Below are 25,025 nucleotides of genomic sequence, written 5' to 3'. Positions count from 1 at the left end.
CAAGAAGCTCACTCCTCACCAGTATCATTTTCTTATAGTCCAGTCCAATCCCTTTCTGAAGAGTTGGCTTCGGGAATGGTTCCAGTCTTGGGCTAACAGAAGGTCTGGGGACCATGACCTCTGCGGTCCCTTTAGCCTCAGTCAAACCATTAAGTCTGGTCTTTTTACAAGAATTTGAGGTCTGCATCCTAGTCTTCTACTCCATCAGGAATTCTCTGTTGTGGTCCCTGTCAGGGCAATCATCGTGGTAGCCAGGCACCATCTAGTTCTGGTCTCAGGCTGATGTAGTCTCTTGTTTATGTGGCCCTTTCTGTCTTTTGGGCTCATATTTACCTTATGTCCTTGGTGTTCTTCATTCTCTTTTGCTCCATGTGGGTTGAGACCAATTGATGCCTCTTAGATGGCTGCTTGCTAGCGTTTAAGACCACAGACGCTTCTCACCAAAGTGGGATGCAGAACATTTTCTTAAACATTTTGTTATAGCTGTTGGCATTTTTTATTACTTTGGTCCTGACTGCAAGCCCCTGTTGAGCTGAATCCCGATGCCAATCCTATTGGTGAAGTTTTGCTACTTACCAGGAGCAACAGCGTTTTAACCAAAACCTTTTTCAGTTCATCCGGAAGAATGATTCCATCCGTTGCCTTTCCTCTCTGCCCTCTGACTTGGCCCTGTCTCCAGACAGAGTGGGCGGGTCTCTACTTCCCTTTTTCCAAGGGCTGCCCACTAACAGTTTGGAAACTGGCAGAGGATGCAGGACTGGCCTTGGGCACTCGGCATTTGAATATTCAATGTTATGACACATTACTTATTCAGACTTCCTTCTCTAAGCCCTAGAAGGCGTAATCAATTGCAGACCGGAAAATTCTTGACCAGTGAGGACAAGGCACGCTGAAAAGCTGCTGGTGAGACAGGAAATGCAGTGGAGAATGGGGGCTTCAAAGGAATCACCAGGTCTAGGTCACGCAAATCTTTCATCTCTAAGCTGAGCAATATATCTGGGAGTCCCCTGGCTTCAGGAGCAGTCTGAGACCTATTTCCCATGTCCAGGCAGTGGAACTTGTATGGCATCCCGTCTCCCTGGAGAGTCCTCATTGCTCCTGGAGAGAACAGCGCAAGCCAGGAGCCTGACCCAGCCTATGGATAGGCTTTATTTGTTTTTCTGTATTTCTTCCGTTTATTTGTTTTGTTATTTATTATCTTACAAAGTGAGGTCCAGTATATTGAAAAACCATTTTAAAAATCATTGGGGTGAATATAACATATAATATAAAATTTGCCATTTTAATAATTTTTTGTGTGTAGTTTCAGTAGCTTTAGCTGTATCCGCCATGTTGTGCAAACATCACTACTCTATTTCCCCAAAACTTTTTCACCACCCCAAACAGAAACTCTGTACCCCTTAGACAGTTACCTCCCCATTTGTCTTTCTGTGTCAGTAACACTGGGAATTAGCCACCAAGATTTAAAAAACAGAAGATTTGACCCCAAATAACCAGGATTTCTAGGTTTTTCTTGAAAAATTGGTGGATCCCGCAACACTGGGCCTGTACATGTATTGTTCGGCTGCCGCAGTCTCTACCATGCCCTCTTGTCTTGCAGGCAGCCTGCCTTAGTTGTTTGTATTCCGTGCCTGGTTTGGTAGATATTTGTTTGTGATACTTGGCTGTTATTTTCCTCCACCTAGAAAAGGAAAACCACAGGTTTTTTTTTTTTTAAAGCTCCTGTGGCACCTTTGGTTAGGATTTTCTCTCCTGTGGTGGTGCTGTGTTAGGGAGATGACAATGTAGGAGGAGTGATTTAGCCTCTGTGCAGGACTTCTCAGAGAAAAGAGAGTGCAGGGCCCTCCTGAGGTGGAATGTTCATTTTGTTCCAGATGTTTCTGGGAAAGGAATAAAAATGGCAGCCTCATACTTTCCCATCTTAGAATACATCAGAAATGCCAGAACTGAGGTAAGCCATACCAGGGCTACCAGAGGAAAAAATACCAGGACGTAGAGTAGTTTAATCACCAGATTAAAGACCAGTTTAGTTACTATCCTGAGCTGTAGGACTGTATAGTTTCTGTGGGAAGAGCCATATGATAAGCAGTGATACAGGATTTGAAGGATTAATCTGGCGTGTTATTTCTACCTCTGAACATTTTATTTTGTTAGAGGTATTGGGCTGTTGTTGAAACACACATCATATAAAAATATTTGCAAGCGAGGTAAGTCTCATCCTTCATCTTTTGTATTTTTTCTTACTCTTTTTGTCTTTTTTCCAAGAAGTCATACTATTCCTTCTCCATCTCAATGGTATTATTTTGTTATCTTCTGACATTTCTTGTAGATGGTAAGAAATCTTCTGTCAGTCTGAATTTCCTTCTCTCTGAAACTTTTAATATTTTCTCTGTGTTTTTCCTATTCTATAATAATCTGCACTCTGTTGTATGTAGGCTGGATTTGCTTTTATTTACGTTGCTCAGAGCTTGGTTTGCCTGTTTAACCTAAGAGTACATCGTTCATTCTTGAATGTTCACAGAGATTATCACTTTGAATGTTTCTTCTCTCCTATTCTCTCCATTTTCCTTCTGACACTATTAGGTATGGGTTAGAGCTTCTCCTTCCAAACTTAGTGCTTCTTAATTTTTCTCTCATAATTTCTTTCTTTCTCTCTTAGATGTACGATAGGAAATTGCTTCCAGTTTACAATTTTGTTCTTCAGCTGTTTAATCCATATGTTAAAGCTTTGCTTTTGTATTTCAGTGACTCTCTTTTTCATTTCTATAAATTGTATTTGGTCCTTTTCCAGACCCATATGTTTCTTATAATGGTCCCCACCCCCCGCCTTCTTTTTTTTTTTTTTCACTTACAATACCCAATTTGGCCTTTGATTTCTAGTTCTTCACCTCCTTGAGCGTTTTAAATATCCGTGTCTTAAAATATTTCAAAATCATTCTGTTATCTCTGTGTGCTAGTTATCTAGAGCTGCTATAACAGAAGTACTACAAATAAGTGGCTTTAACAAACAGAAATTTATTTTCTCACCATTTAGGAGGCTAGAAGTCCAAATTCAGGGTGCCAGCTCTAGGGAATGGCTTTCTCCCTCTGTCAGCTCTGGAGGAAGGTGTTTGTCTCTTCTGAGCCTCTGCTCCTCGGTGATCTTCATGTGGCTTGGTGTCTCTCTCCCCCCATTTTGGCTTTCTTGTTTAATCCCTTTTATATCTCAAAAGAGATTGACTCAAGACAATGCTAACCCTGTCTCGTTAACATAACAAAGACAACCCATTCCCAAATGGGGTTATAATCACAGGCATAGAGGTTAGGCTTTACAGCACATATTTTTGGGGGACACAGTTCAATCCATAACACTGTTTCTTGAATTGTGGATCCTTTAATTTGTTGGGTTTCCTGGCCTGCCTTCGTGGTGGTTTGTTTCTTCATGGAGTTTGTAACTTTTCCACTAGCTCATCTTCATCAGAGGTTGTTTTCCATTGGAGGATCACATACCCGTATGGTACTGGCATCCCTGCAAAGCAGTTTATGTTTGCTGTTGCCAGGATCCTCCAGGTTTCACTGTGGGGCTAGCTTTCTTGTTAGTTTCTTAGCTGGGGGTTCCCTCACCATTGTTGTTGTTGCGTGCTGTCAAGTTGATTCTGACTCATGGTGACCCCATGTGACAGAGTAGAACTGCCCCATAGGGTTTTCTTGGTTATACCATATTTTTATGCAAATAACGTGCACCTTCTATGTTTGTTTGCCAACCATGCCCTCTCCCCCGACCCTACAAGGTTTTTCTGTAAGCGCGTTATGCTAATTAAAAAAAAAATTGGTGTAGTGGCACTAATGAAAATACCCCATGGGGGGAGGGTGCAGTTGACAAACAAATGTAGACCGTGTGCATTATTTATGGAAAATACGGTAGTCTTAACGGAAGCAGATTGCCAGGTCTTTCTCCTGAAGAGCCATTGGGTGGGTTTGAACCACCAAACTTTCAGTTAGCAGCTGAGCGCTTAACGGTTGCACCTCCCTCACCATAAAAGTAGAGAATTCAGGCTTGCTCATACTGCAGGCCCGGGGTTACAATTTTAACAGGATTCATCTTGCTCATGGCTGGGAGCGATAGTAAGCTTCCTTGCCTTTTTCCCAGGCCAGTGTCTGGAGTTTTCCTGTTTCTGGTTTTAGTGATGGGGCAGGGTCCTCTTCCAGTACTCAGCGTTGCACAGGCCTGAGGTTCGTGATTGTCCCTCTTAGGATCCTGTCCCTGGCCCTTAGGACCTCCATCAAGTCCTGTACTCCGGCTGCTCTTTGGACGAGCTCCTGCTTACATCTTAGTTTTCTCCTGAGTCCCTCCATTTGTGGAATCGTCTCCTCTTCATTTCCGCCCCTGGGATTTCCCTTTCCAGCTTCTAGTCTTGGCTACATATTAAGCAATTTTTAAATGATATTTTATCCAGCATTTCTACATATCTAGAGTAAGAAGGGAATTCTTTCCATGCCAGCTTAATCCACAGTATTGTCCTGAAGTGTGTGAATTGTTTTCTGTTTTTGCCTAGATCTAGTGGTCTTCGAGTCGGAGTCACTTTTATACACAAACCCTCCCCTGAGTCTTTTAAGCATATGTATTTTATTTTTTATATTCTTGGTTAATAATCCTAAATTTAGTAACTCTGTACATGGCTCCAAACTAGGGCCCTACAGATACAGGCACAGCCCCTAGGGTGAGGGTGAGAGGGTCTCCTGGCATGAGACCCCAAAACATGCAGAACTTCAAGCCACCTGGTCAGCTCTTCCAGGTGCTTCAGTTAAATAACTAGTCATGAAATGATACTGGTGAAGTAGACACATGAGACTATGTGGGCAACTCCTGTCTGGAGGGAAGACGAGAGGGCAGAGGGGGTCAGAAGCTGGCTGAATGGACACAAAAATAGAGGGTGGAGAGAAGGTGGAGAGAGGGGGAGAGCGACTAGGAGTATATAAAAAAATATATATATAACAAGGTGTATATAAATTTTTGTATGAGAGACTAACTTGATTTGTAAACTTTCACTTAAAGCACAATAAAAATTAAAAAAAAAAAAAAAGTCTTGGCAACACGACTACCAAGACAGCCACAGGGTCTGTGTGACAAAGCTGTTTCCCTCCTAGGAAGAAATGACTCTGACTGGTTATAACAAATTTTCTGTAATGAAGGCTTCTCCCTGGCAGACACATTTTCTAGTCCCCAATTACTGAGTGACAATTTTCCACTATACAAATTTACCAGCTGATTGCTCTTTGAGGGCGCGAAAGGGAATAGGGAAAAAGTGCCTGCTTTAACTGAACTTTTCATAGCTTTTCCGGTTTTTTCATCAAACAGCAATTATTGTGTTTCTCCTCTCCTTTTCCTGGACCATCGCAACCACCTATGACAATAAGCACACACCTGAAGTCCTGAATCATGGACCAGAACAACACATAGAGGGTAGGGGCTTGGTGGAAGAAAGAGAGGGACGTGCGAGCTCGGGCATGTTTACTTCCTTCTCGGTCTGTCTGTTTGTTGAGTAGCTACAGAGGGGGCCTCAGCTCAGCTCCTCCCCAAGCTGGAAATGCATTTTCCATGACTGTTCTCTTTATGACAAAATGAGACAGCAATGAAAAGCTTGGGTGGCCCCGGGCATTGGTTAAAAAAGGAGCCTGGTCTGTCTGCGCACAAGGTGTCCATGAAGATTTTAGAGAAGGAGGAGGGCATGAAACAGAGGAGAGGCAAGTTAGGGGAAGCCTCTAGCTGTTTCCCCCGTCCAGAGAGAACCGTAGCTGTTGTGGAAGTAGGGTTGGTTCTGTCCAGAGCTGGTTTGTTATTCTATAGCCGGGGGCCCTGTGCTATGTTGTTGTGACTGTGGTGGATGGAGCAGGGACTACAGCCCCCAGAAGAAATGGAATAGTCTCTTAGAAAGCCAAAGATTGCATCCTGCAGGAAGGAGCGGAGCCTGCCCTGACCTGCACTGATGCTTGCTGCTCAGCAGCAGTTGGGCTGGGTCCTCCCAGTAGTTGCTAAGCCTGTTTCCCTTCCCACGCAAACGGCTTGAATTGGATTATAAAGCCTTTCCCCTGGGCCTCTCAGTGTTTATTTTTCATCTTTTGTCTGCAAGATGGCTTCCCTAACACGGCCGCAGACCCTGCGCAGTCTACTGCAGCCTGCCTCCCCAGCCGCGCCTTAGCCTGTTCTTGCTCTTTACTCTCTTCACTGTAGCCCCATCGACCTTCTCTGTCCTTGGGCTCTCTGTGCTCCCTGCTGCCACAGGGCTCTTGCCTGTGCTTCTCTCTAGCTGGAACACTTTTGTTATTCCTCGTTTCCCTAGTGGACCATTCACCCAACAATATAAGGCCTCTCTTCCTATTTCATTAGCTACATAATGACACCAAGTATTGGGCTGAAACTCCTAGAACTGTAATTGGGACCTTACTTTCTCCCAGGAGAGGAGCCATTTGGGATCCCCTGTGGGAAACCCTGGAGGCGTAGTGGTTAAGTGCTACGGCTGCTAACCAAAGGGTTGGCAGTTCGAATCCGCCAGGCGCTCTTTGGAAACTCAATGGGGCAGTTCTACCCTGTCCTGTAGGGTCGCTATGAGTCGGAATCAACTCGACAGCACTGGGTTTAGTTTTTTTTTTTTTGGTATGCAGACTGAAGGGAGCCCTAGTGGCTCAGCAGTTAAGCACATGGCTGCTAACTGAAAGATTGGTGGTTTGAATCCATCAACCGCTCTATGGGAGAAAGATGTGGCAATCTGCTTCTGTAAAGATTACAGCCTTGGAAACTCTATGGGGCAGTTCACCTCTGTGCTACAGGGTCGCTATGAGTTGGAACTGACTCAACGGCAGTGGGTTTTCTGCAGAATGAAGAGGGGATTGCCCAGTATTTCAGGAGAAAGACATGGCCTCAATCTACTGTTGATGTGCAATGTTCCCTTCTTTCCCAATCTCCAGGTGTATTTTCCATTTGAAGATGATTAGTTTCTATATGATTGCTGTTACCTCCAGGAGAGCTGATAAGTTTATACTTATTATCTTTGTAAATGAATGAAGAAGCCGAAAGGACATCTTCATTTCTGTTCCATTTAGCATGTGATCACATCCTGGTGGAAGCCCCGGTGGTGTAGTGGTTAAGTGCTATGGCTGCTAACCAACAGGTTGGCAGTTCAAATCCGCCAGGCGCTCCTTGGAAACTTTATGGGGCAGTTCTACTCTGTCCTGTACGGTCGCTATGCGTCAGAATCGATTCGACGGCAGTGGGTTTTTTTTAGTGGATTCACATCCTGGTGACCTCTGAGTAGGTTGATATGAAGGGGGCATAACGTGGTTATTTATCACTGAACAGCCCCAGAGTTGATATTTGATGCATTGATATGAAATTGATGAGTTGATATGAGATGTCTGTTTCGTAGAGTAACTGCTCACACTGCCTTCCCACTATGCCCACCTTCCTCAGCCCAGGAGAACCTTTCCCCTCCACTCTGCTCAGGCTGTGCCATGTCTCTAGTCCTACATGTCTTTCGAGGCCCACGTCAGGGCTCGTTCCTGAAGTCGTCCTCTGAACACTATAGCCTACTATTACCTGTATATAATACAGATTATAATTATCCATACCATTCACTTAGTAATTGGTATATTTTATCCTGGAGTCCTTGTGTGATGCAAACATTTGACATGCTCAGCTGCTAACTGAAAGGTTGGGAGGCTTGGGTCCACCCAGAGGCTCCTTGGAAGAAAGACCTGTTGATCTACTTCTGAAAAATTAGCCATTAAAAATCCTCTGGAGCACAATTCTACTACTCTGACACACATGGGGTTGCCATGAGTCTGGGTCAACTCAGTAGCAATGGGTATATGCTGTCTTGCCCGCAGTTTAACACTTGATGTTTGGAGAGTAGGAACTATGGTGTTTATCTTCATTCTCCTACAATGCCTGTCCCAGGGGCATATGGTAGGTGCTGGGTGAATATTTATTGGATAATAGCTGCCTCTCAAGGCACTCAGTGATGCACAGAGTGCTTGGTTATTTGCAATTTAGGGACAATGATGGTGAAGTGATTCCCTTCTTCTTTCTCTGCAGTTACAAGTTATTTCCAAACTGCGTCCCATCCTTTGGGTTCCGCCATCTGCTGCCTCTTACAGACAGAGTTGACAGCTTCAACGAGGAAGTACGGAAACAGAGGGTGTCCCGGAACCGAGATGCCCCAGAGGGGGGCTTTGACGCAGTCCTCCAGGCAGCTGTCTGCAAGGTAACTTTCCATTCTGGTCCTGTCTCTGGGTGGGGAGGTCAAGGTTGAGCCCATCAGCGTGGGCGTGGGCGCTTCTAGCAGGAGGTGACGGATTTAGATCCACCCCAGCCTGTGGCTCCCGTCTACTCTTACATCAGAGGGTGAGCTCAGTGGAATCTTGGAGAAACCTGCAGCAATCAAATCGGCTGGAGCTCGGGGTGGAATTGGGCTCAGTGTGTGTGTCTGCCTCTGGGTGTGGCTGTGTGCAGTGGGATACTCTCTTTGCCAGAAGACAGCTGTTCTATGTTTATACATTTGGCTTTTTTGCCCCTTTTCAGGGAAGGAAAAGCAAATGTCAAGCTGTATGCATAGACACTTGTAGAGCTTTATGACCCGATTATGGCAAACCTTGAAGATACTGCCTGCATTGCTTTATTGGGGAATCTGGCTGGAAATGAGAGACTTGCTTATTGTCTTTGGTTGCATTCCTGTTTATTTGTTTTTGTCCTGCTTGTCTGTGACATATGACTCCAGAGGGAGGACATAGACATAGGTCAGAAATGAACTCAGGCTTTGAGAATTTCCAATCTCAGCAAAATACATAAAATGAAAGGTTGGTAACGACTTATTCTTAAAAGAATTTTCTGTTGGCAAAACAACCCAATAACAACAACAAATGATAAAAACTTAAAAATCACCACAAGTTGTCTACCCTAACACATGAAAAATTTTATCTTTCTAGTCTTTGGGCAACATATAGCATTTTACCATAGTAGTCATCATCAAAGATGTACAATTGAAAACGCTTTCTTAAAAATTGAGGGGGGCTCAGCAGTAAGCAGGGTGTGAGGGAGTCTCTTGTTTGGTTAAGGAGGATAGAAAGCTTAAGGAGCTTAGAAGAACTCAGTTTGGAGAGGCTGCCTGTCTGCAGCTGCTATTCATTTACTGAGTGATAAGCACTCAGTTGCCCGCTAACATAGTTTCCAACCTTAGAGGGCTTGTATTCTGTATGTCACCAACTTTCCTTTCCCCTCCACTCAATCCTTGTCAGGAGAAGAGAGCCACAGTTGTCTTTTCTGAAATAAAAAACCAAAATGGTAGACAGAGAGGGTTAAGGAGAAGGCAAAATGTAAAGAAAACAGTGTTTTCTCCTGCCATCCTCTTCTCAGACCTTTTGCAGTTCTGCCCATCTCTGCTTCCTAGGGCCCTGCCTGGAAAGGAAGGAGTCAATGGCCCCTTAGCCAGGATGGCTGCGGCCTGGCTGTTCCCCAGCTGCTGGCCAGAGCCAACCTGTTGGGTTCAGAGGTCACTAATATTTTTTAGCAACCTAAGGAAGCCTGACAGAACATGGCTAGGAGTGTCCAGCCCTGAATCTTCCAGATGCTTCACAGAATAGACAGTTTGTTAATTTGCTTTAGGAAGAAAAATTAAAATAGATATTGATTGCATGCGGAGTTATCTTCACAGACATCCAACCAAATTTCACATCTTGGCAGGCAACTAGGATTCCCCTCATTTGCGGATTTCCTTTTTATGACAGGAAGAGATCATCTTTAAGGCTCTGGAGAAAAAACCCAGTTATAGGCCTAGGCAATGTCCAGTTATATTCTGTTTAAACAGATAAATTGGAGTGACATAATTGAACACTTTCACCCTCTTGATCTTTGAGAAGCCATTCGATCTACTCTTATGCCTAGAGAGCCATCCTGAGCCACCCCAGACTAATGAAAATATTCTCCACCTTGGAAGACACAGCATTTCAAGACCCACGCATTTCAGAGGAGATGCTAGCAGGTTTCTTCAGCACATTGCCTTAACCTCATGTGTGAATTATTGTTGGCTGGGAGGCACTTTATGAGCATGTTTCAGGCTTATTATGCCTGATGAGGTTTTCTCTCATTCCCCACCTCGGCCTTTGCAACAGGAAATACTTAGAAAGTTAATAATTGCCTAGAATTATGTGCAATCTATGAGCAAGCACCCTCCCTCTTCAGCTGATGTTTGGGTACATGGCTAGTAATTTGTTTCTCACTTGAACTCTCCTGTTTGTATCATGAAGATGGCACAGGACTGGGCAGCGCTTTGTTCTGTTATACATAAGGTCATCGTGAGTTGGAGCCAACTCGGTGACTAACAACAAAAACAACAACAAATTTATAACAAAAGTCCTTCCCGCTTCACCACTGCATTACTTATAATAGCAAAAAATTGGAAGTAGATATGGCCTGACCATTCAATCTGTATGCTGAGCAAATAATCTGAGAAGCTGGAGTACATGAAGAAGAACCGGGGATCAGGACTGGAGGAAGACTCATTAACAGCCTGCGTTATGCAGATGACACAACCTTGCTTGCTGAAAGTGAAGAGGACTTGAAGCACTTACTAATGAAGATCAAAGACCATAGCCTTCAGTATGGATTGCACCTCAACATAACGAAAACAAAAATCCTCACAATTGGACCAATGAGGAACATCATGATAAATGGGGAAAAGATTGAAGTTGTCAAGGATTTCATTTTACTTGGATCCACAATCAACAGCCACGGAAGCAGCAGTCAAGAAATCAAAAGACGCATTGCATTGGGTAAATCTGCTACGAAAGACCTCTTTAAAGTGTTGAAGAGCAAAGATGTCACCCTGAAGACTAAGGTGCGCCTGGCCCAAGCCATGGTATTTTCAATCACATCGTATGCATGTGAAAGCTGGGCAATGAATAAGGAAGACCGAAGAATTGACACTTTTGAATTGTGGTGTTAGCGAAGAATATTGCATATACCACGGACTGCCAAAAGAACGAACAAATCTGTCTTGGAAGAAGTACAACCAGAATGCTCCTTAGAAGCAAGGATGGCGAGACTGTGTCTTACATACTTTGGACATGTTGTCAGGAGGGATCAGTCCCTGGAGAAGGACATCATGCTTGGCAGAGTACAGGATCAGCGGAAAAGAGGAAGACCCTCAACGAGGTGGATTGACACAGTGGCTGCAACAATGAGCTCTAGCATAACAACGATTGTAAGGATGGCTCAGGACCAGACAGTGTTCCGTTGTGTTGTGCATAGGGACGCTATGAGTCGGAACCAACTCGATGGCACCTAACAACAACAACATGGCCTGAATTGGTGAAAGACTGTGCAACAATGGTACCATTAAAGAGTATTTGGTGACTTGAAAAATACTTAAGGAAAATGAACCGGGGAGGGGGGGTGGGAACAAGTTATAAAACAGTGTGGACAGTATGATCCTGTTTTGCAAACAAATGAGAGGAAGAAAAAGGAGAAGGGAGGGGAGGGGAGGACAGGAGAGAGGAAAGGAGGGGAAAAGATTGAAAATAAATAAACCACAATGAGGTCAGTAGTTGTCTCAGGTGATAGGTTTATGTATGTTTTTTACTTTTTAAAAAATATTTACCTAAATTCTACAATGAACATGTCTATTTTTTTATTCTAGAAATTTCTAAACATGCAGAAGTAAAGAGAATAGCAAAATTAAACCCCACGTACCTGTTACCCATCTTTAACCATTACCAACTCATGACCAGTCTTGTTTCATCTGTGTTCCCAACCACTATGTTCCCCAGTATTTGAAGCAAATCCCAGATATCATATGTAACTATTTCACTGGCAGGTAGGTTTTTATAGTTTTTTGCTTGTTTGTTTTTTTAAGTCATAAGCATTCCTTACCTTGTTTACTGACTTTTCTGCCCCTCCTGATTTGCCCAGATTAAAGGCTCTTCCATTTATATCTCATCCTGCAAATGAATGTAACAGAGCGAGAAGGCCTGAAATATCCTGGAATTGGATCCAAGCCCCTATTATTATATACTCCTAAGGGCTGGAGTTGCCTGGGCCGTCTGCCTGCAGCTTTGTAAGCTCTGCTTCCTTGACCCTTTGCTCTTGGAGATGATGCTGATAGCAGCCCATTTCACAACTATAGGGAGCTCTTTGTTCTGGTTTCATTCTCATTCCGGTTTCCCTGGGACAGACTGTTAGATACCAACTTGTGGGATTTAGGGGTGTGGGGTATTCACATGACTGACTTGAAATCGCACCTCTATGGCCTCTCTGTGTTTCTTGGGAAGTTGTTCTTGGCACAAAGAAGAAAACTACCCATTCCTATTTAGGATCTTGATGTGGATGCGCCTTTGAGGAGTGGAAGTTTTGAGTTGCTCTGTTTTCCCCTAGCGTGGCACTTGGCTGTGAGAGGCAGTTTAAAAGCCTCCAAAGCTAAGGAATGCCTTTGTCATCAATGCAGGTATTTATTCCATTTTTTTTAGTGTACCGGGCTGGTTTTAGAACGAGAGAATGCCACTGCCTTTGATCTCTCGTCTTTGAGCCTGTTTATACTTTTATTTGGTCAACCTAATGGTTTGTCCCATTACCACTTTTACTGTGCTCTCAGGACTTTCTAGAAGTTGACCGTACAGGTAGAACTGATGAGTGGTTTAGACTGGAACTGTGACGGCTTTCTTATTCTTCCAAAACAGTGAGTGCCCTTGGCCTAGGGAGAGAGAAGGGAGGAATTGGGCAGGAGCTCTGTGTTCAAAATTGCTGGTCATCCCTTTGGTGTTCTTTGTGATTTTCAGGTTGAAGGCGTTACTTGCATGTTTGATTTGACTGGGTACATCCTGGATCCCCAGGATTCTACAGGCTGCTTTCTCTGGTCAGTCAGAAAATAGGATCTGTGCAACCCAGTACATTTCCGTTTTTGTCTCAGCTTCTTGTGCTGGCACCCTAGCATTTTTCCTTCATATTCTCTAGGTAGACCTTGATCTGTTTTAATCCTGACCGTCTAATTTTGCATCGTGTGCTACATTTTTAAGGCATTGTATATCCTTTCAGAAATAAGTGGCTATCAAGTAAGTCTTAGAGCAAACAAAGTGAGTTCACATGGTAAATAAAATTTTTGGCATAGATTAAGCCACTATTCCTCCTGGCGAGGGCATCCTAATCTAAAATGGAGACCACAATCCCAGAGGGGCTGGCGGGGCAACTTCATACTGGCAAGACTGTGCGGGCATACAAATTCTGTGGACCACTAGAAAGAAATGAGAATTGCTGCCCTTGCTTGATGAGGCATTGGTGGTTCAATGGTGGAATTCTTGCCTCCCATGTCGAAGATCTGAGTTTGATTCCCAGCCAGTACACCTCGTGCATGGCCACCACCTGTCTGTCATTGGAGGCTTGCCTATTGCTATGGTGCTGAACAGGTTTAGTGGAGCTTCCAGACTAAGATGGACTAGGAAGAAAGGCTTAGCAATCTACTTCTAAAAATGGGCCAGCAAAAACCCTATGGATCACAATGGTCCGATCCACAACTGGTCATGGGGATGTTGCAGGTTTGGGCAACATTTTGTTCCATTGTGCATGAGGTCATCATGAACCAGGGCTGATTTGACAGTGGCTTACAACAACGCTTGCTTTGCCACCAACCATGTACCGGACATTTACGTTATCCCTGATACAGCAATCCTACAAAGTGTTATTGGCGGTTGTTCCCATTTTGGAGCCCTGGTGATGCAGTGGTTAAGAGCTCAGCTGCTAACCAAAAGATCGGCATTTCAAATCTACCACCTGCTCTTGGAAACCCTATAAGGCAGTTCTACTGTGTCCTATAGGGTCGCTATGAGTCGGAATAGACTTGACAGAAATGGTTTTTGTTGTTGTTGTTGTTGTTCTCGTTTTACAAGTGAGGAAACAGTGTCACAGGGTTTAATTACACTTATTAGTGGGGGAAGAGCCAGGATTTGAAGCAGGTCTGGTTGATTCTCAAGCCCATGCCCTTTCCATTAGCCTGTGTCTGGGCACTTTGGGAAGCAACAGCCATGCCTTGTAGCCTGAGAAGCACTCAATGTAGATCCTCTTTGGCCTGATTCAAGCTCTGCCTCTCTTGCTACTAACTGGCCCTGTAGAGGCCACTGGACCTCTCTGGGCCTCACTATGCTGGTCTGGAAAGTGCAAGGAGGTGGGATTGAATCTCTAGGATGCCTACCAGCTCTGTGGTTAGTGCTACTTTTCACAAGGGCTTGGTCCCAGCCCTGCCCCCTTTGCTCAGCATCATTGAGTTTGCTCTTTGGCTCTGCTGGTGCAGGCCTGAGCCTCAGGCCTAGCAGGGGCTGCTCCGATACTATGAATGGTGGAGGAGTCTCCAGTTTTAGAGTCACGCACCTCTGTGGGAGGCTTCCCCCTGTGCCCAACCCTCCCCCAGCTACCCACAGAGTTGATTTGGTTCCTTTTGACCTGCCAGCTGATTTCTTTCAGATCGCAGACGTGTGTCATTTTTCCAAGCATGGGTGGAGACGCTTAGGAAATTGCCTTTCTAGCCTCACAGAAGGCAGCCCCTGGTACCTTTGTCTCCCCTGAAGGGGCTCCTCCCACTCTCTGGATATATGTCTCAGCATGAGTGAGCTGCTTCTGCCAGTAGATCATACTGCAGAGTTCTCAGGCTTGTCAGTCCCATGCTGCCTGCTCTTCTTCCGCTTCCAGGTCTTTGCCAAGCTCTATTAAGGTATCAAATGTTCCCATGGCCCAGGAGGGCTTGGCGCCTGTGTGTGCAGGCCCGCAGACTGTTGCTCACACCGGGTTATTGTTGGTGGCTGTGAGGGTTCCCCTTGGCTTTTATCTTGCAGATGGTTCATTTTGAATCACTTGACTGTTTTGGCCTCTAGGTGATGTTTCAACTCCACAACTCCTTGGTTTTCCTTGTTCTGCTGTCTGTCTGTGAGCTGTGCTGCGGGCTTCATTGCCCTGCGACAGCTGCTATTTCTGAAACAAGTGGTGGGAACTGGCTGGATGACAATTCAGCCTGGTCAACAAGGCATGTTTGAGAACGTGTTTTTCTTTTTGTCCTCTAGTTTAAACCAGTTACGCATGTGTTTTTCTACGTCTGCTTTAGAAGGTGTCTGTGCACACTGGCTGCTCACTTGCCTGATGATGGCAGGGACATTAGGAGGCCCCTTTGATGGCTCAGTCTATAGTTCCATGTTGTTGTTGTTGTTAGGTGCCGTTGAGTGGGTTCTGACTCATAGCAGTCCTTTGTACAATAGAACAAAACACTGCCCAGTCCTGCGCCATCCTCACAATCGTTGTTAATGCTTGAGCCCGTTGTTGCAGCCACTGTGTCAATCTGTCTCATTGAGGGTCTTCCTCTTTTTCAATGATTCTCTGCTTTACCGAGCATGATGTCCTTCTCCAGGGACTAGTCCCCCTGATAGTATGTCCAAAGTATGAGAGACAAGGTCTCACCATCCTTGCTTCTAAGGAGCATTCTGGCCGTACTTCTTCCAAGACAGATTTGTTCATTCTTCTGGCAGTCCATGGTATATTTAACATCTCCAGGCCTGGTAGTTGATGTAAACTTTTCATTTCAAGTTTCTGCTGTTGTCAGTTGCTGTTGAATTGGTTCTGACTCTATTTTGAGGAGGCAGCTCTTTCTCAGTCATATTTTGAGAGCCTTCCAACTTGAGGGGCTCATCTTCTGGTGCTATGTCAGATAGTGTACTGCTGCCATTCGTAAGGTTTTTGCTGGCTTATTTTTTCAGAAGTAGATGCCAGGTTCTTCTTTCTAGTCTGTCTTAATCTGGAAGCTCCAGTGAAAGCTGTCCATCATGGGTGACCCTGCTGGTATTTGAAATACCAGTAGCATAGCTTTCGACGGCACTGGATTTGGTTTGGGATAGCTTCCAGCATCACAGCAACATATAAGCCACCACAGTACAACAAACGGACAGACAGGTGGCAGCATTTCAAGCTATAATTTCAAGTTAGAGGCCCCTAATTGCTTAAAATTTCTATTTGGCAAAGAGAAAGAGGTGTTTATTCTGGGGCTCTTCTGGTTCCTTTCTCTCCCAGCCTCCACCTTTGGCCTCCGTGTTGCAGCCACAATGACCTTGACTTAGTTATTCTGACTTATGCAAGGCCTTTTGCACATACTATCTCCTCTGCTTTGAATACTTCTCCCTGTACTCCTACTTTTCTTTTTAATGTCTAATGTATGCCTACTTATGTTTCAGACCCCAGCTTCGTTGTCTGTTTGTTGGGGAAGCCTTCCTGATTGATCCTCCTGACTAGGTCAGAGTCTGGGACACCAGGTCCTTGTCACCTCTATCACAGTTGTACTTCTGTTTTTGTTTGAGACACTACTTGAGTGAAGCCTGCCTCCCCTTTGAGACAGTAAGCTCCCTGAAGGCAGGGACCTTGTCTCTTTTCTTACTGCTGCTTATCCCCAGCACTGAGGTCACTGCCTGGCACATAACAGGTCCTCATTAAACATCTGGGGAATAAAGAAATCCTGTATTCTCACAGATGCCTCTGTGCTTTTGGAAGTTGAAAAATACCCAGGTCTGCCTGGCTTCAAGCTGTCCATCCTTCCATTATTGCAGACTACTTCCACTTCATTTACAGAGCTTCTACTTACCCATCAATGCAGAACCAGAAGTACTGTTACTAGTCACAATTTTCCAACTCAACAGGTATTTACTGAGTGTCCAATATGTGCTCAGACAGTCCCGGGTATGATGAAGAAAACTAAAGAGAGATGAAAAAAAGTCCTTATCCAAAAAGATTTGATTTGTGCGTGTACATCCACTACAAGGTAAATAAAACAACCTGTGTGTAAACAGAAAACCTTGGTAGTGTAGTGGTTAAGAGTTATGGCTGCTAACCAAAAGGTCGACACTTCAAATCCACCAGGTGCTCCTTGGAAGCTCTATGGGGCAGTTCTACTCTGTCCTGTAAGGTCACTATGAGTTGGAATTGACTCAACGACAATGGGATTGGTTTTTGGTTTGGTGTGTAAACGTGAGATTGGGCCATGTGAAATGATTGATATTTGACTGTTTTCTCCTACAAAGATGGAAAATACATATTGCTCAGCCTTATATATTCTGAAATTTTCTCTTCTTCAGTTCAGACTGGGCTGTACCATAGAGTCCTCATGAGGAATGTTCTATTGTTTAGTGCCGGGGTTCAGGCTGGAGGTGAATAGCTATATCCTGAGTCATAAGCCAAGACTTCTTTTCCCCAGGGAAAAGAAATATTTCACTTTTACCCTCGTTAAGTTTAACCACAGAACAGATTTTTTAAAAAGGTTTTCATTGCAAAGTCTGGGTGGAAGCAGGAAAAACAAAATACTAATGAAAATATGTTTATTGTTATAACCAAACCAAAACCAAAAGCATTGCCATCAAGTCGATTCCAACTCATAGCAACCCTGTTGTTCTAAAGGGATGGAAATATGCTACAATCTCAGCATGATTCGGGAGGCCGGTCACAGAGGGAAGCTAGCCTTATTGGTCCTTCCATGCGGTGTGGGAACTAAGACTCCTCAGTCTCCAAGGTCTGCTCCACTGGGGGACATTTCTGCTGGCTGGCCAGGTCCACCCCTTCCTTCCTCACTTCCTCCTGAAATATCTCCTTTCTCTTGGTGCTTACCTGAAAGGAAAATGCAGAGTGTTGTATTTTTACTTTGAAAATGTGTGGAGTACTTACTGTGTGCAAGATGCCCTGCTAGGTGCTATGGGGACATACAGATGTGGAGGCCACAACTCTGGTCTCTGTGAACATCACTCTCACAGGCAGACAGATTGTGTACAACCATCTAAGGTACCAGCCAGAGTCCACAGACTCTATGGAAAGACTGGCTCCTTAGAACCCAGTGGTTGAATGACCGGTTACAGTGTTCCTACCCAGTGGGGGTCACCTTGGTCCCTTTGCCTCCCCTGTGTTTCAGTGAGGTGCTAATGCTATTGATTACCGTTGGCCGAACACTTTTTGGGAGCCAGGCTCTGTGCCAAGCACTTAACAGGGCTTATTTCAGTTCATCCTCTGAAGGTGGTTTTACTGTCTACTTTTAATGAGGAAATGAACCTAGGGGGGTTAAGTAACTTCCTGAAGATGTTACGGCTAGAAATAGAGCTGGAGGTAGAAATCGTATCCACAGGTCTGGTCCAAAGCCAGGGTGTTTAACCTTGAAATTAGAGTGTTTGCTGTCTTTTGAGGTCTCACAGGAGTGGAGAAGTAGGAGGCGTGCACTTCCAAAGAGAGTAAGCCAGTAGCTGTCGAATCCTCTCAGACTCTTGGCGACTCCATGTGAGTCAGAGTAGAACTGTGCTCCGTAGGGTTTTCAGTGGCTGATCTTTGGTAGTAGATCACCAGGCCTTTCTCCCAAGGTACCTCTGGGTGGACCCAAACCATCAACCTTTTGGTAGCAGCCTAACATGTTAATCATTTGCACTATCGGTGACTCCCAAGAGAGCAAAGTCCTAGTCTAACGCATCATCACAATTACCCACATGACCCAGTAGCCGGCTGTAGCACCCCTGAGGGAAGATGGTAGAATGTGCTACTAGTCTCAGGAGCTACAAGGTTGTAGTTCATCAGAAGCACTAATAGGACACTGACAGGCCTTGGGATTTTCCAGGATTGTCCCAAGGTCGGTGTGCTGATGGAGCTGCCCTTTAATGGAGCATGTTTATCTTTGCCTCTGGTTTTCACGTCTGTAAATTGGGAACTCTGATAGTCTGTCTTCTTCATAACCCAGAGGGTGTCTCAGAACTATTGGCTCTGCCCTCATACATGCAACAGATAGTACTGTGGCGAGACAGGGTTTTTCAGGTGGTGGGGGTTTTCAGCAGTTGAGGGAGCACATGGCTGGTGTCATGGATTGAATTGCATCCCCCCAAAACATCTGTCACCTTGGCTAGGCCATGATTCCCAGTATTGTATGATTGTCCAGCATTTTGGACACACATTTTGGTCACGCATTTGATGTGATTTTCCTATGTGCTGTAAATCTTAACCTCTATGATGTTAATGAGGTGGGGTTATCGGTAGTTACGTAAATTCAATCTACAGTTTAAGCCAATCTCTTTTGAGATATAAGAGAGAGAAGCAGTGAGACAGGGGAACCTCATACCACCAAGAAAGCAGCACCAGGAGCAGAGTGCATCCTTTGGGCCTGGCGTCCCTGCACTGAGAAACTCCTAGTCCAGGGAAAGATTGATGAGAAGGACCTTCCCCCAGAGCTGACAGAGAAAGAGAGCCTTCCCCTGGAGCTGACGGCCTGAATTTGGACTTCTAGCCTACTAGACTGTAAGAGAATAAACTTCTGTTTGTTGAAGCCATCCACTTGTGGTATTTCTGTTATAACAGCACCAGATAACTAAGAGACCTGGTGACTCTTCGGTGACAATTGAGACTGGTGGATTGTGTTGACAGCTGGCCTGAGGACCCTCTTACTTGGGTGACTGTTAATTTGAATTAGACTGACCTGAGCTTCATGGGCAGGTTGACTAAAGCTCAGCAAACCGAGTAATTTAAAGGCAGTGTTTCTGTACTTGTTGAGATTGTCTCTTTGGGACAGTGTCTTTATTCCAGGACTCCCTTCTGTTTGAACACTGTTTTCCAGAGAGTGTATCGTGAGCGTTGTCTCTGCAAGCGAGCCAAGGTCAGCCACACCAGCCCACACTCCCACAGGCATCCCCCCATGTCTTTGGCAGTTGAGTGTGACGTTAGCTTTTCTCCAGTTCATAGGAATGGGAACCCCAGGCCCTCCTTTTCGTTCCTCCCCCAGGGGCGTCCCCAAGCCCACCCTTTTTACTTGTCATGCTCTGCCGTGGTCCATGTGTGCAAACAAGTTAATATGAAATGGATCTGGGGACCCACAGGCTTAATATGAGCCAGTCGGGCGATTCAGCTGCCAAACACGGCTTGTAACCTACATGGCATGTGTGTTGTAGGCTAATTCAGACTCTGGGAGGGCTGCAACCCTGCCCTGTTTTGCTCTGCTGTGGGTCAGACCTCTTCCAGGGAAGGTCTGCTTCTGAGGCTGTGCTTAAGACAGATGTTGATAGCAAGAGAGCCAAGGGGGCTGAGTGGATGGTGCAGGGCATAGAAACCACATCCTCTGAGGGGTGGCCGAAGATTAACAAAGAGGAGAGATACCACAGGAAGAAACGTGTTAACTAATCTCAGATATCATTATAGAGGAGGGAACCACCTCTTTCTGGCTGTTCCAAGGGATGAACTAGTGTAGTCACAGGTTTGAGTTCAAGGTAAGGAAGAATTGACTAACCAGGAGAGCTGCTCCACCGTGGAGCAGGATGCTAAAGGTGGCTGTGAGTGTGTTTTTGGGCCCCATCCCTGCGTGTCGGGAATACAAGAGGAATGATCCTTGTCCTGGGTAGGAGGCTGGACTAAACAAGCTCTGGGGTTTCTTCCAAACTTCCTGTAAGTCTGTTTTTCTACCCAATAACAGGTCCTGTAATAGCCCCTTCTAGTCTGTCTTTTGGAGTCCCTGGGTGGTGAAAATAGTTAACGCGCTACTCTGCTAACCAAAATGTTGGAGGTCCAAACTCACCAGAGGCACCTTGGAAGAAAACCTGATGATCTACTTCTGAAAAAACAGCCATTGTAAACACTATAGAGCACAGTTCTACTCTGATACACATGGGGTCACCATGAGTCAGATTCAAGTCGATGGCAACTGGTTTTTCAGTTTGTCTTCTGTGGTTCTCAGCAGTGTACCATCTAAGCTGCATTTGTATTTGGCTGCCATAACCATGAACTCTACCATATGCATTCATTTTGTTTGCCAAGCTGTCTTAGTCATCTAATGCTGCTATAATAGAAATACCACAAGTGGATGGCTTTAACAAAGAGAAATTTATTTTCTCACAGTCTAGTAGGTTACAATCCTGAATGCAAGGCGTTTGTTCCTTAAGGCTTTCTCTCTCTGTCAGCTCTGGAGAAAAAGGTCCTCGTCCTCAATCTTCCCCTGGTCCTTCCTGCATGGGAGCCCCAAGTCTAAAAGATGCGCTCTGCTCCGGGTGCTTCTTTCTAGGTGGTATGAGGTCCCCAACTCTCTGCTTGTTTTCCTTTCCTTTTTATCTCTTGAGAGATAAAAGGTGGTGCAGGCCACACCCCAGGAAAACTCTCTTTACCTTGGATCAGGGAGGTGACCTGAGTAAGGGTGGCTTTACAATCCCACCCTCATCCTCTTAACATAAAATTACAATCACAAAATGGAAGACAACCACACAATACTGGGAATTATGGCCTAACCAAGTTGACACATATTTTTTTGGGGGGGACACAATTCAATTCATGACACAAGCACAGCTACCTTGAGCTGGTGCCTACAAAATCTCTCCCTGGCTCCTGTTGGCTTTCCCGTCTTACCATTGGGATAAAAGTCCAGTTGGGTGGGGGAACTGTTCAAGGAGACTCAAGGGGAAGACTGGAGCTGGGGTAGGGGGAGGATGGAAGCATGTTCTTGGCTCTTTAAGGTGACTTTCCTACTTTGTCAAGCCTTGCAGCCCCTTAGTGTGACTCCTTCCAACTCTAGTGATCCAAATTGCCCCACAGGCTGGAGGCTCATGTTCTCCAGCTAGAGAGACAAGTCCTCTAATCCTTAACCGTTTATATTTCTCTCATCCCAATCCCTAGGCTCTCTGGGGCTGAATGTTAGAGGTGAACAAGGCAGCAAGTCTGTCTTCACTCTTGGGAGAAACCAATTTTTATTTATTGCCTCAAAGAATGGGAAGTCCTAGTCCTCCATCTCCATTCCTGCTTCCCCTTTTCATAGACTACTGCACCCACTTCTCCATCCCACAGAGTCCTAGATCCCCCAGCTGATGTCAAGGCTGGGCTGCCCAGATTCTCCCAGTGGCCAGCCATCCGGCACTAACTGCCCTGGCTCCTCACCCTACTCCCACCCCCCAGCAACTTGTCTTAGAAAGCCCCCTTGTCCTGCTTGTCACCTCTACTTAAATTCCCCTTGCTTCTTTCAGATTTCAGCCCAGATGACAGATGACTAGTAACTTGATTTAGCAAGTTGCCATACAAGCTATCTCCATAATGTTTCCTATATTTATAGGTTTGAAAAAGGTATTTCTTAGATTACAAAGCATATTAAAAAATTGATGGCATTGTGGGCAATGTGATTGGAGACTTCTAGATGTTGCAAGGGAGCCCCAATTTCATTTATTTATTCACTCATTATTTCTTGAGTCTCCAAATTGTGCCAGGCACTATGCTCTTGTTATCCAAGGGTTGGACCCTGCATCCCTCCCTCTCTTTCATTGGCTGAAGATCTCTGCTGTGTTCTGAGGACAAGGCTGAAGTTTGGCCACCAATTCCCCATTGAGTTTCCACCCTAAGAAGGTCATCTCCTACTCCAGCCCTAGTGGGACTTGTTGGTCCTTACAAAACTAGAGGGTGTGCCACAGATCTGATCTCTTCTGGGAAACTGTATCTGCCTCTGGGATCATGCTTAAGACAGATGTTGCTGGCAGCAGAGCTGAGGGGGCTGAGTGGATGGTACAAGGCATAGAAATCACATCCTGTGAGCCGTGGCTAAAGGTTAACTAGAAGGAGATATAGATGGAATCAGAGATAGTGGGCCATTAGTGATGGCTCCCCAGCCACTCATTGCTTCCGACATGTGTTCAGAGGCCATAGTTGGTTTCTTTTCATGTAGTATGGTCACCTTCCCACGTAACCTGCTCCCCACTTAGAACAGCTAGAATAAACATGGGTCACCAGACACATCATCCTGGGATGGCGGAATGTCAGCAGGTGTCCAGGAGAAAGGTGAGCCTTGGACTCTATCTGCTTGCTTAGAGTGTGTTTAGGAAAGGAAGAGCGAAACTTTGCAAATCACGAGTAGCACCGCCCAGAGGGAGTGGGCAATAAGGGAGAACTGACATGTTGAGACTGAATGGGCACTGTTGGGGCACCAGAGAAGTAAGATGAAAAAGATAATTCCAAGGGGTCTGGACAGGGCATTTGATGGTCCCATTGTCAGAACTGGGGCAACCTGGAGTAACGGTTGATTGCCGGGGTGGGGTTGAGGCAGCTTCAGACACGTTGAGGTCCCGGTGATGGCAGGACATGTTGGCTTTTAGTAGAGATCCAAGAGTAAAGCTCAGAAGAGAGATCAAGTGAGGGGTGTCGTTCATGGGTCATCCATGTGGACCCATGGACCTGGGTAATCTCCATGGGGCAGTGTTACATTTGACCTCCTGTAACTGCTGGGAGAGAGATGGGGTCAGTGAGCAGCCAGCGAGGCAGAGAGGAAGTTAGGCAAGGTCCCAGAAGCCAAGGGCAAGACAGCTCAGAGGAAGCCCTGGTGAGTTACAGAGAAGCCAGAAGAGTGAGGCCTCAGGGAGACCGCAGGGTTGATGACAGACCTCAGAGTGTGGCTTTCAACCTGTACTGTACAATCTCACCTGCATCTCAGCCCAGGTACATGAGAACCTCTGGGCATCAGACCGTGCAGGGCTGAGGAACACTGCCTTAGAGGGAGGGTGGGGAGGCCGTGTGGAGGGAGAAGTCAGATTATAAACAACTAGAATAGGAGTAATAGAGGCAATGAGTCCATTAATCTTAAAAACAAAAGAGAGAGAGAGAAAAGCTATGAGCATTTGGCTGAGTAGTAGGATCAAGCGAAGAGTTATTGTAAGTGGGCCATGAGTGTATTTTTAGACACATGGGAAGGAAGCAGAGGAGAGAATGCCTGATGGAACAAATCCTCCAAAGAGGGTGGAATCTGTAGGCTGTGTTTCCTCAGGGAGGAAGGAACAGTCTTTCCTTTGGGACACTAAGAGCAGAAGAGAGGCCAGGAGGATTAGCCAAGATATTTGAGATGGAGAGGAGGGTACTGTATGACAGGCAACGCGAAGGCTGTGGAAGCAGGCATGGTGAGCCCCTGAGAATGGAAGATGAGAGAAGTCCTGCCACAGACCCCTCTTAGTGATGAAAGAAGTGAGGTCATCTCCTGGGGAAGAGTTGGAACTGGCAGGTGGGGGTGGAAGCTGGTCTTGTGGTGAATTTGGGACAGAGTTTGCCAGCGACTGAATGAACAAAGAGAAGTTAAGGACATGGCAAATCCTGGCCAGCCAGGCTAGTCCTGGTTAGTTCTCTGTTTTTCTGTTGACCTCTGTCATGTTTAATGAAATTGATTTTGTTTAAATTTTGTTTTTCCTCAGTGATATGGAAAAAAGTCTAGCTAAATAAATAGATCTTTTTTTTCTTTTAAAAACAGAGAATTATGGTTCATATTAAAATTTAGAAAACACTGATAAGTAGAAAGGAGATAAACATCACCCATAACCCTACAATCTAAAGATAAGATTGGTATGCTTCTAAATTACAGATTTAAGTAACAGTTTTTCAACTTTGTGGAAATCATGGTGACAATAACTACCAATTACTGACTGTTTACTACATACCAGGTACTGAGCTGGGTGCTCCATGTGTATCATTTTGTTTAATCCTCTCAGCAACCCTATTTTATAGATACCATTTATTATCCCTGGAGCCCTGGTGGCCTGTTGGTTAAAGCACTTGGCTGTTAACGAGCAGGTCGGCAGTTCGAACCCTTCAGCTGCTCTATGGGAGAAAAACGTGTCAGTCTGCTTCCATGAAGATTTACAGCCTTGGCATCTCACCCCAACAAGGCTAGCATTAATCAAAAAAACACAAAATAATAAATGCTGGAGAGGTTGTGCAGAAACTGGAACACTTATAAACTGCTGGTGGAAATGTAAAATGGTACAACCACTTTGGAAATAGATTTGGTGCTTCCTTAAAAAGCTAGAAATAGAAATGCCATATGATCCAGCAATTCCACTCCTTGGAATATATCCTAGAGAAATAAGAGCCCTCACACGAACAGATACACACACACCCAGGTTCATTGCAGCACTGTTCACAATAGCAAAAAGATGGAAACCACCTAGGTGCCCATCAACGAACAAATGGATAAACAAATTATGGCTTATTCACACAATGAAATACTATGCAA

At 45.1% G+C, this 25,025-nt stretch overlaps 1 protein-coding gene across 3 annotated transcripts in view; it reads left to right on the top strand.

The window, feature by feature from the left end:
* Positions 1-25,025, top strand: part of ITGB5 (integrin subunit beta 5) — a 135,409-nt gene that overhangs the window by 37,520 nt on the left and 72,864 nt on the right. For all 3 annotated transcript variants that reach the window (XR_002786523.2, XM_010592899.3, XM_064292249.1), the window contains exon 5: positions 8,072-8,240. Coding sequence is in view for 2 of the 3 variants with exons in the window: in XM_010592899.3 (XP_010591201.3) it covers positions 8,072-8,240 (169 nt within the window). In the remaining variant the exon portion in view is untranslated. The remainder of the gene's footprint in view (positions 1-8,071; positions 8,241-25,025) is intronic.

The sequence above is a fragment of the Loxodonta africana genome, chromosome 1, assembly GCF_030014295.1.
Source record: "Loxodonta africana isolate mLoxAfr1 chromosome 1, mLoxAfr1.hap2, whole genome shotgun sequence".
NCBI classification, from domain to species: domain Eukaryota; kingdom Metazoa; phylum Chordata; class Mammalia; order Proboscidea; family Elephantidae; genus Loxodonta; species Loxodonta africana.
The sequence above is the reverse complement of the archived record's forward strand: the minus strand, read 5'-3'. Positions and strand labels throughout refer to the sequence as shown.